This window comes from Mastomys coucha, unplaced genomic scaffold, assembly GCF_008632895.1.
Source record: "Mastomys coucha isolate ucsf_1 unplaced genomic scaffold, UCSF_Mcou_1 pScaffold16, whole genome shotgun sequence".
Taxonomy (NCBI): domain Eukaryota; kingdom Metazoa; phylum Chordata; class Mammalia; order Rodentia; family Muridae; genus Mastomys; species Mastomys coucha.
The window spans coordinates 99,081,495-99,098,561 of record NW_022196898.1 but is presented as its reverse complement, the minus strand read 5'-3'; the positions used below and the strand labels follow the sequence as shown (position 1 = coordinate 99,098,561).

At 37.8% G+C, this 17,067-nt stretch overlaps 1 protein-coding gene across 3 annotated transcripts in view; it reads left to right on the top strand.

The window, feature by feature from the left end:
* The window catches only part of LOC116093939 (interferon-induced protein 44-like), a 22,018-nt gene extending 5,094 nt beyond the window's left edge, over positions 1-16,924 (top strand). For all 3 annotated transcript variants that reach the window (XM_031375844.1, XM_031375842.1, XM_031375843.1), the window contains exons 6-9: positions 11,608-11,779; positions 12,725-12,825; positions 15,227-15,425; positions 16,622-16,924. In XM_031375844.1, coding sequence (XP_031231704.1) covers positions 11,608-11,779; positions 12,725-12,825; positions 15,227-15,400 — 447 coding nt within the window. In that variant the 3' untranslated portion in view covers positions 15,401-15,425; positions 16,622-16,924. The remainder of the gene's footprint in view (positions 1-11,607; positions 11,780-12,724; positions 12,826-15,226; positions 15,426-16,621) is intronic.
* The last annotated feature ends 143 nt before the right edge of the window (positions 16,925-17,067 follow it).

The following is a 17,067-nucleotide window of genomic DNA, read 5'->3' as shown; positions in this document are numbered from 1 at the left end:
GATAAACCTTTGAACAACCTTTGAACAACCATCAGTAGACAAACTTTTTTGGCAACTTGACTTTAGAATCTATATGAGAAATTGAGTTTTGTTTTTATGTCACCCAAAAGGTTAGCAAATTTCTAGCAACCTCACCTAAGTAGGTGTGTGTCCTCCATCTCTATACTTCTCAGCCTATGCAGACCCCAGGCGGGGAAGGTGTAGGGAAAGCCAGAGTTGCTTTAGTCTCTAGCTTGTTTAAGTGATCCTTAATCTTGAACCAAGTGAGTAGCCACTGTGGCTACATCTTTCACTGATGTCTTTGTAATCCTCTGTGCAGGATAAATAAAATGTAGGGGAGTCACATTTTGCATTCTGTAAGTTTTTTCTATTGATATGTTTACTTATTTCTTTGTGGTATCACCTTAATTACATATTGTTTAGTCATTTTTATTACACAGAAATAAGTTATTTCTTGATATACTTTGTAATATCCAACTCTCTTCCTTTTCTTGATAGTTTTTAAAATTTTTTTTAAATTTATTTTATGCATGTGAGTACACTGTCGCTGTCTTCAGACACATCAGAAGAGGGCATCAAATCTCATTACAGATGGTTGAGAGCCATCATGTGGTTTCTGGGATTGAACTCAGGATCTCCTGAAGCGAAGTCAGTGTTCTTAACTGCTGAGCCATCTCTCCAGCCCCCTCTTGACAGTCTTTTCTTTTCTTTTTTTCAGAGACAAGGTTTCTCTGTATAGTCCTGGCTGTCCTGGAACTCACTCTGTAGACCAGGTTGGCCTTGAGCTCAGAAATCCACCTGCCTCTGTCTCGAAAGTGCTGGGATTAAAGGTGTGAGCCACCATTGCCAGGCGACAGTTTTTATACATACTTTTGAAAGCAAGCTTTCTTGTGATTGATTTATTGTTGTTTTTGGAGAAATAATACTTTATGGCTTAATTTAATTTGTATGTTCACATACCCCGTGCTTTATTCAGAAACTGTTTTAACTTTCTGATCTTGGAAGTTTCTTTAATTTCTTAATATAGAGATGGCATGTAGTAGACATGGATGTTTAAGGACTTTTTATTATAGAACACTTAAAATTTACATAAAAGTAGACAAAATAGATTAATGAATTCCTATGTACTCAGCTTTAGAAAGAGCTTTCAGAATTTGTGAATCATGCATAATCTTATTTAATCCATATTTCAAATCTTCTCTTCTCCTGTATCATTTTGAAGCCAATCAGAGAAACCATAGCTGTGGTATGTGTCACCTGGCCTTACCCCATGTTGAATGCCAGCTGTGGTCTGAGTTTTGGGGACTGGCTGTGGTTCCTCTCTCTCAGGCATCCAGATGCTGCTGCTGCTCGGCAGGCTGGGACTGCCCTTTTAGACAAAGGCCTACTCTGATGGTCTTCAAAGAAACAGCCTGGGCGCTTACCTTCACTGGGGTGGGCTGTATGCACACACTTTACTTGGCATGGAAAAGGGTTATATACAAACTTGGGAGAGTGGGAAGTAGTTTTCAGGGTAGATGAAAATCATTGGCTTGAGTTTAAAGTACTGCAGATGCTTCACCTGTATGGAGAGGCTTTCCAGGACTCCTAGGTCCTTCATCTGTATGGAGAGGCATTCCAGGACTCCTAGGTCCTTCATCTGTATGGAGAGGCATTCCAGGACTCCTAGGTCCTTCATCTGTATGGAGAGGCATTCCAGGACTCCTAGGTCCTTCATCTGTATGGAGAGGCATTCCAGGACTCCTAGGTCTTTCATCTGTATGGAGAGGCATTCCAGGACTCCTAGGTCCTTCATCTGTATGGAGAGGCATTCGAGGACTCCTAGGTCCTTGCTCTGCGGGTTCTTACTAAGGGGGTTGGGAAAAGTTGAACCTTCAAGTTTTGCCAAGGACTAATTGGCCTTCCTGAGATAGAGGGTGTGGGGAGTCAGGATCCCCAGTCAAGGTCAGAAAAGGGAGTCCTCAATTTTTTTTACTGAGCTCAGAGGAGCTATCTAGTAATGGTAGGCTGTGACCTTACTTAGCAAGTTTTCCCTACACATAACAGTTTGGGTATAGTTGGGTATGATAGTGGGGTATCATTTTTATAATACAAAGAATTATTTGAACATTGCTATAATAACCATAGCATGGTTACTTTTGTCTTATTAAATATTATTATACTCTGCTTTTCCTTGCAATTTAACTATATAAAAGATAAATCTCCCCCCTCCCTCTCTCCCTCCCTCCCTCCCTTTCTGTCTCTCTCTCTCTCCTCTCTCTCTCTCTCTCTCTCTCTCTCTCTCTCTCTCTGTGCCCTCATGTGTAAATGATCAGAGGACATGTTGGGGAGGGATGGTTCCCTCCGCCATGTTGCTTCTGGGGTTGAACTCAGGTCATCAGGCTTGTTGGCAAATGCTTCCACCTGCTGAGCCATCTCACTGGCACTGCAACTTGTCTTTTTAAGAAATTGGCGTGTTTGTTTTCTAGACCATTTAATAACTCAGACTCTGTTTGCATCCTTATTTTATGTGACTCTCCACTTTTCACAGCACAAAAAATAGTTACTTGAGTTCAGAGAAATATTGCAAAGTGGATTCTACTTCATAGGTGGTATACCCTCTGCAGGTGCATAATGTCCGGTTTTCTTGATTTCATTAGTGTTCGGTGTGATAATCATTTATTTATTAGAGTGAATGTAGTGGTATTCTCTTTCCACCATTCTTCATCATGTCCTTATGGAGAGAAATTTTCCCATGCCCACTATCTGATTTTATAGTAGTACACACAAATACAAAGGAAAAGCAGGATATACAAAGAAGCTTGATTTTTTCTGCTTTATGAACTTTTGAAAATAATAAGTTGTCTTCTAAATATTTGTCATCAATTACATTGTTAATTTATTATCACTGTGAATTCAACTTAAATTGACTATATTTGATATATTTTGATACATTGTAGTTTTTCCATTTACCAATGCTGGGACCAATAGGGAGTTTACAAGTTAAATCCCAGGTCCTTTGACAGAGACACAAGTCTTTCTGTGTTTCTTGCTCTGTGGTGTACTGGGCACCCCAACCACATCTTGTATCTTTCCTGTCCTGCATGGTGAATCAGTTATTTCTTCACAAAGCCTTGGCTTGTAGCATTAGAAATGTTGTTACTATTTTTTTGGTCAAAATAGCACTATTTTTTCTTGCACTTTTCTAGGAAACATAATTTTTTTCTGATAAGATATCTTATAAATTCCTAAATCTGTATTAAAATTAAAAGACTTGAGAATCTTTTTTTTTGGTCATATTCTATTATTTTTAAAGTTGTCATATTTCCATTAAAGTTGTGGTTTTTTTTTTACAGTTGTCAAATCCCAGAGAAAGTGAGTGCTCATGCATGAGAAATATGTTCAAATATGCATCTATAATTACAGTGCTATATCTTGATCTTGGAATTACAAATTAGTGGGCTGTGTGTGTGTCTGTGTGTCTGTGTGTCTATGTGTCTCTGTGTGTGTGTTTATTAGATATTTTCTTTATTTACATTTCAAATGATATCTCCTCTCCTGGTTACCCCTACGAAAACAAAACAAAACAAAACAAAAAACAAACTCTGTTCCATCTCCCTTCCCCCTGCTCACCAACCCACCCTCTCCCACTTTCTGGCCCTGGCATTCCCCTACACTGGGGCATAGAACCTTCACAGGGCCAAGGTCCTCTCCTCCCATTGATGACCGACTAGGCCATCCTCTGCTACATATGCTGCTGGAGCCATTAGTCCCACCATGTGTACTCTTTGGTTGATGGTTGAGTCCCTGGGAGCTCTGAGGGTACTAGTTAGTTCATATTGTTGTTCGTCCTAAGGTGCTGCAAACCCTTCAGTTCCTTGGGTCTTTTCTCTAGCTCCTTCATTGGGGATCCTGTGCTCAGTTCAATGGATGGTTGTTGAGTCTCTACTTTTGTATTAATCAGGCGTTGTCAGAACCTCTCAGGAGACACCTATATCAGGCTCCTGTCAGCCAGCACTTGTTGACATCCACAGTAGTGTCTGGATTTGATGATTGAATATGGGAAGGATTCCCTAGTGGAGCAGTCTCTGGATTGTCCTTCTTTCAATCTCTGCTCCATATTTTGTCTCTACAACTCCTTAGATGGGTATTTTGTTCCCCCTTCTAAGAAGGAAGGAAGCATCCACACTTTGGTCTTATGTATTCTTGAGTTTCTTGTGGTTTGTGGATTTTATTTTGGGTACTCTGAGCTTCTGGCTAATATCCACTTATCAGAGAATGCATGCCACGTGTGTTCTTTTGTGATTGGGTTACCTCACCAGCATGATATTCTCCAGATCCATCCATTACCCTAAGAATTTCATAAATTCATTGTTTTTAATAGCTGAGTAGCACTCCATTGTGTAGATGTACCACAATTTCTGTATCCATTCCTCACTTGAGGGACATTTGGGTTGTTTCCAGTTTCTGGCTATTATAAATAAGGCTGCTATGAACATGGTGGAGCATGTGTCCTGTCGGCCGCCTTACCAGTCCAGTTAGAAGTAAGGAAGCAAACACCAAGCCCTTCTCCATGCAGGTTTTATTCAGGAACCTTCATATTTACTTCTTCTTACTAGCTAGCTTCTTTTATATTCTTCTATATCTTCTTCTTACATCTTACTTATTACTACTTACATCTTATTAGTTACATACTTATTCCTAATTCTATATCTTACATCTATCCTTACATCTTACTTCTATTCTTACATACATCTCTTACATACATCTTCTCTTCTATCCCATTACCAGCCCCAATTTTAAATACTTACTCCTAAATCTTACATAACCCATCACCAGCCCTAATTCTACATACTTACTCACTACTTCTTATATTCTCTTTCTTACTTACTATCTATACATACTTACTCCTAATTCTCTCCTAACCCATCACCATCCCTAATTCTACATACTTACTATCTCTACATATTTACTCAATACTCTATATACTTACTCCTAATTCCTACATCTTACTTACTATACTACATACTTACTCTTCTCCCTCCAGCCCCCAGCCCTTGTGGGTTAAATACTTTCCCTGGTCCCAATCAGCATCAGCTACGTGGCAAAGCATTATAGGCTACAAGATATCATGCCAGCTTGCATCATAAACTAGAGGCACACAGCTTTTCCAACTAAGGCTTGTTTATCTCAATGCTCTCTGCTCTGGCCGGAGACCAGGTGTTCAATATATATATAGGGTAGCAGCTGCGGCTCTCCACAGTGTCCTTATTACATGTTGGAGCATCTTCTGGATATATGCCCAGGAGTGGTAATAGCTGGGTCCTATAGTATTACTATGTCCAGTTTCCAGAGGAGCCGCCAAACTGATTTCCAGAGTGGTTGTACCAGCTTGCAATCCCACCAGCAACGAAGGAATGTTCCTCTTTTTCCACAACCTTGCCAGCATCTGCTGTCACCTGAGTTTTTATCTTAGCCATTCTGACTGGTGTGAGGTGGAATCTCAGGGTTGTTTTGATTTGCATTTTCCTGATGACTAAGGATGTTGAACATTTCTTTAGGTGCTCCTCAGCCACTCGGTATTCGTCAGTTGAGAGTTCTTTGTTTAGCTCTGTACCCCATTTTAAAATAGGTTATTTGATTCTCTGTAGTTTAACTTCTTGAGTTCTTTGTATATATTGGGTATTAGCTCTCTATCAGATATAGGATTGGTAAAGATCTTTTCCCAATTTGTTGGTTGCCATTTTGTCCTATTGACAGTGTCTTTTGCCTTACAGAAGCTTTGCAACTTTATGAGGTCCCATTTGTCAATTCTTGATCTTAGAGCATAAGCTGTTGGTGTTCTCTTCAGGAAGTTTTCCCCTGTGCCCATGTGTTTGAGGCTCTTCCCCACTTTCTTTTCTAATAGTTTCAGTGTATCTGGTTTTATGTGAAGGTCCTTGATCCACTTGGACTTGAGCTTTGTACAAGGAAAAAGGAAAGAATCAATTTGCATTCTTCTACATGCTAACTGTCAGTTGAGTTAGCACTATTTGTTGAAAATGCTGTCTTTTTTCCACTGGATGGTTTTAGCTCCTTTGTCAAAGATCAAGTGTGTGGGTTCATTTTTGGGTCTTCAATTCTATTCCATTGATCCACCTGCCTGTCACTGTACCAATACTGTGCAGTTTTTATCACAATTGCTCTGTAATATAGCTTAAGGTCAGGGATGGTGATTCCACCAGAGGTTCTTTTATTGTTGAGAAGAACTTTCACTATCCTAGGTTTTTTGTTATTCTAGATGAATCTGCAAATTGCTCTTTCCAAGTCTGTGAAGAATTGAGTTGGAATTTTGATGGGGATTGCATTGAATCTGTAGATTGCTTTAGGCAAGATGGCCATTTTACTATATTAATCCTGCCAATCCATAAGCATGGGAGATCTTTCCATCTTCTGAGATATTCTTTGAATTCCGTCTTCAGAGACTTGAAGTTCTTGTCATACAGATCTTTTACTTGCTTAGTTAGAGTTACACCAAGGTATTTTATATTATTTGTGACTATTGTGAAGGGTGTGATTTCCCTAATTTCTTTCTCAGTCTGTTTATCCTTTGTGTAGAGTAAGGCTACCGATTTGCTTGAGTTAATTTTACATCTAGCTACTTTGCTGAAGTTGCTTATCAGGTTTAGAAGTTCTCTGGTGGAATTTTTGGGGTCACTTAAATATGCTATCATATCGTCAGCAAATAGTGATAATTTGACTTCTTCCTTTGCAATTTGTATCCCTTTGATCTCCTTTTGTTGTCTAATTCCTCTGGCTAGGACTTCAAGTGCAATATTGAATAGGTAGGGAGAGAGTGGGCAGCCTTGTCTAGTCCCTGATTTTAGTGGGATTGCTTCAAGTGGGATTTCTCTCCATTTAGTTTGATGTTGACTACTGGTTTGCTATATATTGCTTTTAATATATTTAGGTATGGGCCTTGAATTCCTGATTTTTCCAAGACTTTTATAATGAAGGGGTGTTGAATTTTGTCAAATGCTTTCTCAGCATCCAGTAACTGATCATATGACCTTCTTCTTTGAGTTTGTTTATGTAGTGGATTACATTGATGGATTTCTGTATATTGAACCATCCCTGCATTACTGGGATGAAACCTACTTGATCATGATGGATGATTGCTTTTATGTGTTCTTGGATTCCATTTGCAAGAATTTTATTGAGTATTTTTGCATCAATATTCATAAGGAAAATTGGTCTGAAGTTTTCTTTCTTTATTAGGTCTTTGTGTGGTTTAGGTATCAGAGTAATTGTAGCTTCATAGAATGAATTGAGTAGAATACCTTCTGTTTCTATTTTGTGGAATAGTTTGAGAAGTATTGGTATTAGGTCTTCTTTGAAGGTCTGATAAAACTGCACTAAACCCATCTGGTCCCAGGCTTTTTTTTGTTGGGAGACTATTAATAACGATTTCTGTTTCATTAGCGGATATGGTACTGTTTAGATCATTTATCTGGTCTTGATTTAACTTTGGTACCTGGTATCTGTCTAGAAAATTGTCCATTTCATCGAGATTTTCCAGTTTTGTTGAGTATAGACATTTGTAGTAGGATCTCATGATTTTGTGGATTTCCTAATTTTGAATTTTAGAATTCTAATCTTGTTAATTAGGATACTATCTCTGTGCCCTCTTGTTAGTTTGGCTAAGGGTTTATCTATTTTATTGATTTTTGTCAAAGAACCAGCTCCAGGTTTGGTTGATTCTTTGTATAGTTCTTTTTGTTTACATTTGGTTGATTTCAGCTCTGAGTGTGATTATTTCCTGCTGTGACTCCTCTTGGGTGAATTTTCTTCTTTTTGTTCTAGAGCTTTCAGATGTGCTGTCAAATAGCTGGTGTATGCTCTCTCCAGTTTCTTTTTGGAGGCACTTAGAGTTATGAGTTTTCCTCTTAGGACTGCTTTCATTATGTCCCATAAGTTTGGGTATGTTGTGGCTTCATTTTCATTAAACTCTAGAACACCTTTAATTTCTTTATTTCTTCCTTGACCAGGTTATCATTTGTAGAGTGTTGTTGAGCTTCCATGTGTATGTGGGCTTTCTATTGCTGGTTTTTTTTTTTTTTGGTTTTTCCGAGACAGGGTTTCTCTGTGTAGCCCTGGCTGTCCTGGACTCACTTTGTAGACCAGGCTGGCCTCGAACTCAGAAATCCGCCTGCCTCTGCCTCCCAAGTGCTGGGATTAAAGGCGTGCACCACCACTGCCCGGCCTGGGCTTTCTATTGTTTATGTTGTTATTGAGGAGCAGCCTTAGTCCATGGTGATCTGATAGGATGCAAGGAATTATTTCAATCTTCTTGTATCTGTTGAGGACTGATTTGTGACCGATTGATTATATGGTCAGTTTTGGAGAAGGTACCATGACGTGCTGAGAAGAAGGTATATCCTTTTGTTTCAGGATAAAAAGTTCTATAGATAGCTGTTAAATCCATCCATTTCATAACTTCTGTTAGTCTCACCCTGTCTTTGTTTAGTTTCTGTTTCCATGATCTCTCCATTGCAGAGAGTGGGGTGTTGAAATCTCCTATTGTGTGTGGTGTAATGTGTGCTTTGAGCTTTAGTAACGTTTCTTTTATGAATGTAGATGACCTTGCATTTGGAGCGTAGAGGTTCAGAATTAAGAGTTCATTTTGGTAGATCTAACCTTTGATGAGTATGAAGTGTCCCTCCTTATCTTTTTTGATCACTTTAGGTTGAAAGTCGATTTTATTTGACCCTTGGCTTGGAAAATTGTTTTCCAGCCTTTCATTCTGAGGTAGTGTCTGTCTTTGTCATTGAGGTGGGTTTCCTGAATGCAACAAAATGTTGGGTCCTATTTACATACCCAGTCTGATAGCCTATGTTTTTTATTTGCGAATTGAGTCCATTGATATTAAGGAAAAGTAATTGTTGCTTCCTGTTATTTTTGTTGTTAAAGTTGGAATTCTGCTCATGTGGCTATTTTCTTTTAGTTTTGTTGGAAGGTTACTTTCTTGCTTCTTCTAGGTTGTAGTTTCCCGCCTTCTGTTGCAGTTTTCTATTTATTATCCTGTGAAGGGCTGGATTTGTGGAAAGATACTGTGTAAATTTGGTTTTGTCATAGAATACTTTGGTTTCTCCATCCATGGTAATTGAGAGTTTTGCTGGGTATCATAACCTGGGCTAGCATTTGTGTTCTCTTATGGTCTCTATGACATCAGCCCAGGATCTTCTGGCTTTCATAGTCTCTGTTGAGAAGTCTGGTGTAATTCTGATAGGCCTGCCTTTATATGTTGACCTTTTTCCCTCACTGCTTTTAATATTATTTGTTTTGTGCATTTGGTGTTTTGACTATTATATGGTGGGAGGAATTTCTTTTCTGGTCTGAACTATTTGGAATTCTGTAGGCTTCTTCTATGTTCATGGACATCTCTTTCTTTAGGTTTGGAAATTTTCTTCTATAATTTTGTTGAAGATATTTACTGGCCCTTTAAGTCGGAAGTCTTCACTCTCTTCTATACCTATTATCCTTAGGTTTGGTCTTCTCATTGTGTCCTGGGTTTCCTGGATGTTTTGGGTTAGGAGCCTTTTGCTTTTTGCATTTTCTTTGACTGTTGTGTCAATGTTTTCTATGGTATCTTCTGTCCCTGAGATTTTCTCTTCTATTTTTTGTATTCTGTTAGTGATGCTTGCATCTATGGCTCCTGACTTCTTTCCAAGGTTTTCTATCTTCAGAATTGTCTCTCTCTGTGATTTCTTAATTGTTTCTTTTTCCATTTGTAGGACCTGGATGGTTTTGTTCAATTCCTTCACCTGTTTTTTTGTGTTTTACTGTAATTCTTTAAGGGAGTCTTAAAGCCCTCTTTAAGGGCTCCTACTTGTTTACTTGTGTTCTCCTGGAATTCTTTAAGGGATTTTTGTGTTTCCTCTTTAAGGGCTTGAACCTGTTTACCTGTGTTTTCCTGTATTTCTTTAAGGGAGTTATTTATGTCCGTCTTAAATTCCTCTATCACCATCATGAAATATGATTTTAGATCCAAATCTTGCTTTTCCAGTGTGCTGGGGTATCCAGGACTTGTGGTGGGAGTACTAGTTTTTGTTGATGCCAAGTAGTCTTAGTATCTGTTGGTAAGATTCCTGAATTTGCCTTTAGCCATCTGTTAATCTCTGGTGTTAGATGTTCTTGCTGTCTCTGTCTGGAGCTTGTTCCTCCTGTGGGTCTGTAAGCCTGTGTCAGCACTTCTGGGAGATCAGCTCTCCCCTGGTAAGACCCATGTGCAGAGGGCTGTGGATCAGCCGTCCCTCCTGGGTGCAGATGGATGAATGAAGGCTGCAGCTTCTGTGGTCTGTTCCTCTCAGTTGATCCCACCTTAGAAAGTCACCAGAGAGAAAATGGGGAGATCTTGCCTGAGACCTGTGGTCAGAGCACTCCTTGGAGAGAAGCTTGTGGAAAAGGTGTGCAGAGGGTTGTGAATGCGCTGTCCCTCCTAGTTGTAGACTGAGGTAGAAGGTATCCTGTCCCAGCTACCCTGCCCCTTCTGCAGCCTGAGCCTCCCCACCGGTCTCATCTTAGAAAGTCATGGGAGAGAAAAATCTAGACTTGAGAATCTTAATTTAATTTTTTTCTAATTATATTTTACTGCCTTCTAATTTGAGAATTCTTATTCTCAAACAATAGAGTTGATAAAATATTGTATCAACTAATTTCTTCATCTTACACAGTACCCTCAGAACAGACTCCATTATTAGTGTAAGCCACCTAATTTTAATATAATCATGTTTAATATTACTTAATAAAGAAAAAATCAAATCTGGATATAATGTAAAATTCTAGAAGACTTTAATACTGTGTTGGGCATACATCATATAAGGATGGGGCATGTATACTAATTACACTGTATTTTGCAGTCAGCCAGAACCAATTTAATTTTGTACTTATTCCATATAAATACCATATTTAATTTGATTTATGGATTTATCAGTTAATGAATTGACCTTCTTTCTGTTTCCAGACATATTCTTTTGTTTTTCAGTTAAGAAATCATAACAAATTTATGACTTTCTTCTCTTTTGCAGCATCAAAGAAAATACATACATCATTGTATTTCCTTCTGATTTAGGAAAATGGTAGTGTACTACAGCTTACTGACAGACTGTGCTTTTCCCATGTGAATAGGCCCACGGTCAAGATGCTGTATGAGTACGGTGCTGTCTTTATGCCATCCTCTCTGTGGGACACACCCAAGCAGAACAATTGTTAGCTCAAGATTCACGGCACTTTTGCATCATGAAACATTCTTCCTCTTAATGCACTGTGTGATGACTCCAACTTCCCTTCTGAATGCTCTGACTTGTTTTCATACACATGGTTTCTTTTATTTACAGTACATCCTGCCATAGTCTTATTCACTTTCTTGAGAACTTTATAGCATTATAGCCCCTACATCATATATCCCTTGATCAGAGATGCTCTATCTGGCTCTGTAAAAGAACCACTATTCACTTGTGCAATTACTTTCTTCTCAATCTTATGGTTAGTCTCTTAGGATTAGGGATCTGTGCATTTTCAAATGCAGAGACAGGAGTATGATTTATAAACAAACACACTGTAACTTCCATCTTCTTATATATTTTACAGTTCAATTCCATGAAACCAATCATATCAAGCCATCCAAACTATATCCGTGACCCACTGCTGAAGGACAGAATTCACTGTGTGGTGTTTGTGTTTGATATCAATTCCTTTGGACTGCTCTCTTGTGAGCTAGTGGAAAAGATCAAGCAAATTCGAAGAGACTTGATAAAGCATGGTGAGTGTTATTTCGTTTTTCTACTGAAAGTAACTGACTGGACTTTACAGCAAAATTTTGGGGAGTAAGGTGAATACAGTGCTTGCAAGTGGAAGTCTTTTTGGCTCATCACCATGATTACATCCAGGTGAGCTCTCAACAGCTATGACTTAAACTCAGTTTCCCTCAACACCTTAAAATGATGTAAGGATAGGACCTCCCTCTGAATATTTTGACTGTAAATATTATACAATTTTTAATAAGAATAGCCACCCCTGTTCACGTTCACACACTGCCTCATATTTTGTCATGTAGTTTTTGGCTAGGTGTTATATCTTTTCTTTTGGATCTTAAAGGATTAGAATATAGATAGCGATAGTTTAGGCCAGCATATAAGATATCTAGTAGAGAAATGCATCAGGAGGGCAGAAGAGAACAAAGCTGGCCGTTCTGGTGCCAATCTGGCTTCTCTTGGTTTTATGCATCAGAGTTCACCACAAATGACTAAGAAGCAAGGAATGTTTGACTTACCTGCTCACTGAAATTAAAAGGTTTAAAAACTTGGACAAGGACTTTTTGTCAACACCATGAAATAGGAGTAGCTTATTCATGAGAATGATGGTTTCTCTATCTTTTGGAGGAGTCCCATATTCTGTAGGTGTTTTTCCAGCCCCTATTAAGACAACACAGGATTGAATAGCAATTGGCAATAATATGGGGTAAATTTTTTTTTCCAAAATGTGGTCTCTAGTGAAGTTTCATTTCTTAGCTTAGAATGAAGGGTACATTGCATGCAAAAGAAACTCCAGTACATGTGTATGTGTGAGGTGGAGGGGGCACGGAGGTAGAAAACTACCTAAATCTAAAGTTGGCCATTACCTGCTGGCAGCAAAACTGATAACTTACTAACTTAAAAATGTTGTTGATGTCTGTAAGGATAAAATCCTATATATCTCTTCAACACAGGCATTCCCCATTTGGCTTTGCTTACACAAGTCGATAGCCTGGATCAGATTACAAAAGGAGACCTGGTAGACATATACAACCATAGTCCTGTGAAGTCCGAGGTAATACATAAACAGTCCTCTGATGAATGTCAATATACATAATATTCAACCTCATATAAAGAACAATAAATAAACTAAAGTGGAGAAAATTAAAATAATTGTTAGGATAGTTAGGACACACTTCCCAGGTTTAAAATATTAAATAACCATAAACTTATCTTTGTATTGAACTTAATGTTTAATTATATTTGCTGCAACTTAATTTAATTCAACAAATTTTCACTGATTTATCTATGATTAAACCAATATTATAGCCTCTAATCTGATATACAGATAATGAATACAATTATTGTACTAAAAATCTTATAATTTTATAGACATGTAAGAAATGGTAAAGATAAGTATCCTGATGGTTTGAAGAAATAAAAAAAGGCACAGGGGATAATTTTCATGGCAAAGTGACACTTGTAATAGTGTCTAAGCATTTTAGTAAGAGAAAAGACAGAAGGCGAAAGCGATTCAGGCAAGTGAAGCATAAATGAACACATTAAAGGGTGAAAAGGTAGCATGTGTGAGACGCATGGGGTCCTCAGTGTAGTGCACTGCTAGATATTTGAAGTACACAGAAAGGCAGAGGCTGGAAGTAACCGTAGACATTAGAAACTTGCCATAATACTCAACCTTAAGACTTCTGTAAATTCTGTAGAATAGACTGGAGGCAAAACTTTGCAGAGGTTGGGAAACGAGTTGTGAGTGTGTCAAGACAGGCCATACTTATGCACCTTTTCTTTTTTTCTCTTTTCTTTTCTTTCTTTCTTTCTTTTTTTTTTTCTTTTTCTTTTTTTGGTTTTTTGAGACAGGGTTTTTCTGTATAGCTCTGGCTATCCTGGAACTCACTTTGTAGACCAGGACAGCCTCGAACTCAGAAATTAGCCTGCCTCTGCCTCCTAATTGCTGGGATTAAAGGCATGCGCCACCACTGTCTGGCTGAACATTTCTTGAGGCTCTTCCGAGTCACTGTGTTTCATCTATTGAGAACCTTTTGTCTAGCTCTGCACCCCATTTTTAATTATTTTTTTTGATGACCAGATATTTTTGTTTCTGTTTTTCAGTTTTTTTAAATATATATTTTAGATACCAATCCTCGATCAGATGTATAATTGTAAAAGATTTTTTTCCTATTTTGCAGGCTGTTAGTTTGCCCAAATGATAGTGTCCTTTGTCATAAAAAAGCTTTTTAATTTCACAAGGACCCATTTAATAGTCTTTGGTCTTGAGTCTGTGCCAATGTATTCTTCTCATAAAGTCTTTTCCTGTGCCATGGCCAGGCCCCACCTCCTCTTCTATCAGATTTAGTGTATCTGGTATTAGACTGATGAACAAAACTCAATTTGGAGTTGTTTCTACACAGCGGGAAGTATAGATCTATGTTGTGCGTCTACATGAAGCCACCTAGTTTGACCAGTCCCACTTGTTGAAGATGCTGTCTTTTTTCCAGTGTGCATTTCAGACTTCTTCTTTTTTATTTTTATTTTTTTGATGTTCTGTCATTTCGGACTTTTTTTTTTTATCAACAATTAAGTCTTATCAACAGTCTATAGGTGTGTCGATGTATGTCTAGGTCTTCAGTGCAATCCCATTGATCAGTGTGTCTGTTTTTATGCCAATTCCATGCTGATTTTATTATTGTAGCCCAGTAATACAACTTCAGATCTGGGATGGTGGTATTATGCCCATCTCTTATTTTTCAGGATTGTTTTTGTGATCTTATTTTGCTTTTCTTTTTGTTGTTGTTGTTGTTTTGGTATGTGTACTTCCATATGAAGTCAGATAGGCTTTCCAATTTCTCTGAACAATTATGTTGAAATTTTGCTGGGGATTGAATTTGTAGTTTGGTTTTGGTGTGATAGCCATTTTCACAGTATCAATCAAAGCATGTCATTTGTTTGTAATTAATGTTGAATATACTAATGCATTTTAAATAAGGTATCAATAATATTGGAACTTGATATAAAATTCTTCAAGAAACTACTGCAGAGGATCTGATCTTTGATTTTTAAAACTATAGAAAGATGATCGCCAAGCTCTTAGTTTTTATTACTTCTCTTATATTTTATATTAACATTAGAGTTTTTCACTATGTTGAGACACCTGAGTGGTTGTGTGTACATGTCTATGTTGGGGTGCATGTGTGTTCATGCTCATGTGTGTATAATTGCATATGTGTGTGGAAGCCCTAAATCAATGTTAGGTGTCTTTTCAATTGATCTCTACCTCACTTTTTGAGATAAAGATTCTCACTGAACTTGGAACATGCTTACCTGGATGGAATGGTAGGTCAGTAAGCCCCTGGGCCCTTCTGTCTCTTCCTTAACACTAATATTTATCAACATGTGTTGTCATGGATCAAACTCTGGTCCTCAGTTTTACACTGCTCTGGCTTTCCAATTTTTTATTTCAGCTGGAAGCATTCCATAGACTCTTTGGTTTTGCCTTATCTGACATCTTGGTGGTGAGTAATTATGTCTCAGAGTGGCAGCTGGACCCAGTGAAGGATATGCTGATCCTCTCAGCACTGAAAGAGATCCTGTATACTGCAAATGAATTCTTAGAGGATCTGCCTTTGAACAAATAAAGACTGATGATCTTGGAGCTGGAAGGTACCATCAACTTTGTCAATTCTTGTCTGGGTCTGTTGATTGCCTGCTAGGTCTGTTTCTTTAGGCTTTCGGCATGTGAGTAGCTGTGACCTTTAACCCACTGGTTGAATGTATTTTCCTCTGCATATTTCCTTCCTGACATCTTCCTCAAATCTGTCTTGCAAGATCTGTGTAAATTCACTCTTGTTTTAAGAAAGAAAATTATGAAATGATCTATATCCTCTGTCTTCTTTTAAACTGGGATGCTTTGGATGGATTAGATCAACACTCTCATTAGAAATGATCTTATAGGATCCATCCCTTCCTTAGGACCAAATACATCTGATGTCATACATACATACATGCATACATATATATATACATACGTATATACATACATACACACATATCTAACATATATGATGTATATAATATATTATGCATATAACATACAGTACAAATTCATTTGTATATATTTATATGATTATCTAAATATCTAGGAACCAAAAATGAGGAAAAATATTGTCTTTTGAGGAAAAATATTGTCTTTTGAGATCGGCCTAACTTGCTTAATAGATTATTTTCATACACTTACTTGGGAAAAACCTAACTTTTTACTTTGTAGCTGAAAGAAGTTCCGACATGTGTAGACAGTGCATTTTCTGGATTCATTCTCCATCATTGCATACCTAGTTAGCGTCCATCCATATTGTAAATAGTGATATATATATACACACACATATGTGTGTGTGTGTGTGTGTGTGCGCGCGCGCGCGCGCGTGAGTGTGTGAATGTATTTTGTGATATTTTTAGCTTCACTTTTTGTCTCCCCTCACCCCCGACCTCATTTATTTCTGCTTCATTTAGTGTGGTTCCTCCTAGGTAAATATTTATCATTTCTGATTATAGACTCATTTTGTCTTTAAGCATGCTCTATTATCACACTGTGCATATGCTGCACTGCTACCATCAGAGATTAAATATTCTGATTGACTTTATTCAAATCTTACTCCATCCCATTAGAGCACTATGTTCATTTGCTGCTAATTCTGAAAGGACTGGGAGAGTCTCATCCTGCCAGCTGGCAGTCTGACTCTGTGTCCTGACCTTTGCTAGTTCTCTTTCTTATGGTGTTCAGGGTTCTAGCCAGGATGAGCTTAGTTCTGCTTGCTTCCCATTAAAAATCCACTAAGAACATTTTGTTTCTCTTTTCTTAGATATCAGAAGAAAAATGTTACAATGTTGCAAAAAAGAAAGAAAAGAAAAGAAAAAGGAGAGACTTTATCATATGTTAATAATGAACTCATCAAGAGAGTAGTGAGAAAACATGGAAATCAAAAGGCACAGAGAGACTGGAGTGCATTGTAACTGTGCCAGGGAAAAGCACATGAACAAGATTACAGTACTCTTGATAAAAGATAAAGAAAAATGTAATCAGCTATAACAAAACCAATCACAATTCTGTTTGATTTATATTCTGTATCTATGAAAAATAAAATAGTTAATTGTTTAAGACCCCAGTTCTAACTAAAGTGTCATTCATTTTCAAGTTCTACATTGTGGTTACAAGTGACAAAACTCAACTTGGACAACACAGATAAGAAGATGACTATGTTAGAGACCTAGGATAGGAAAAAAAACCAATAAAATGATTCCCAATTAT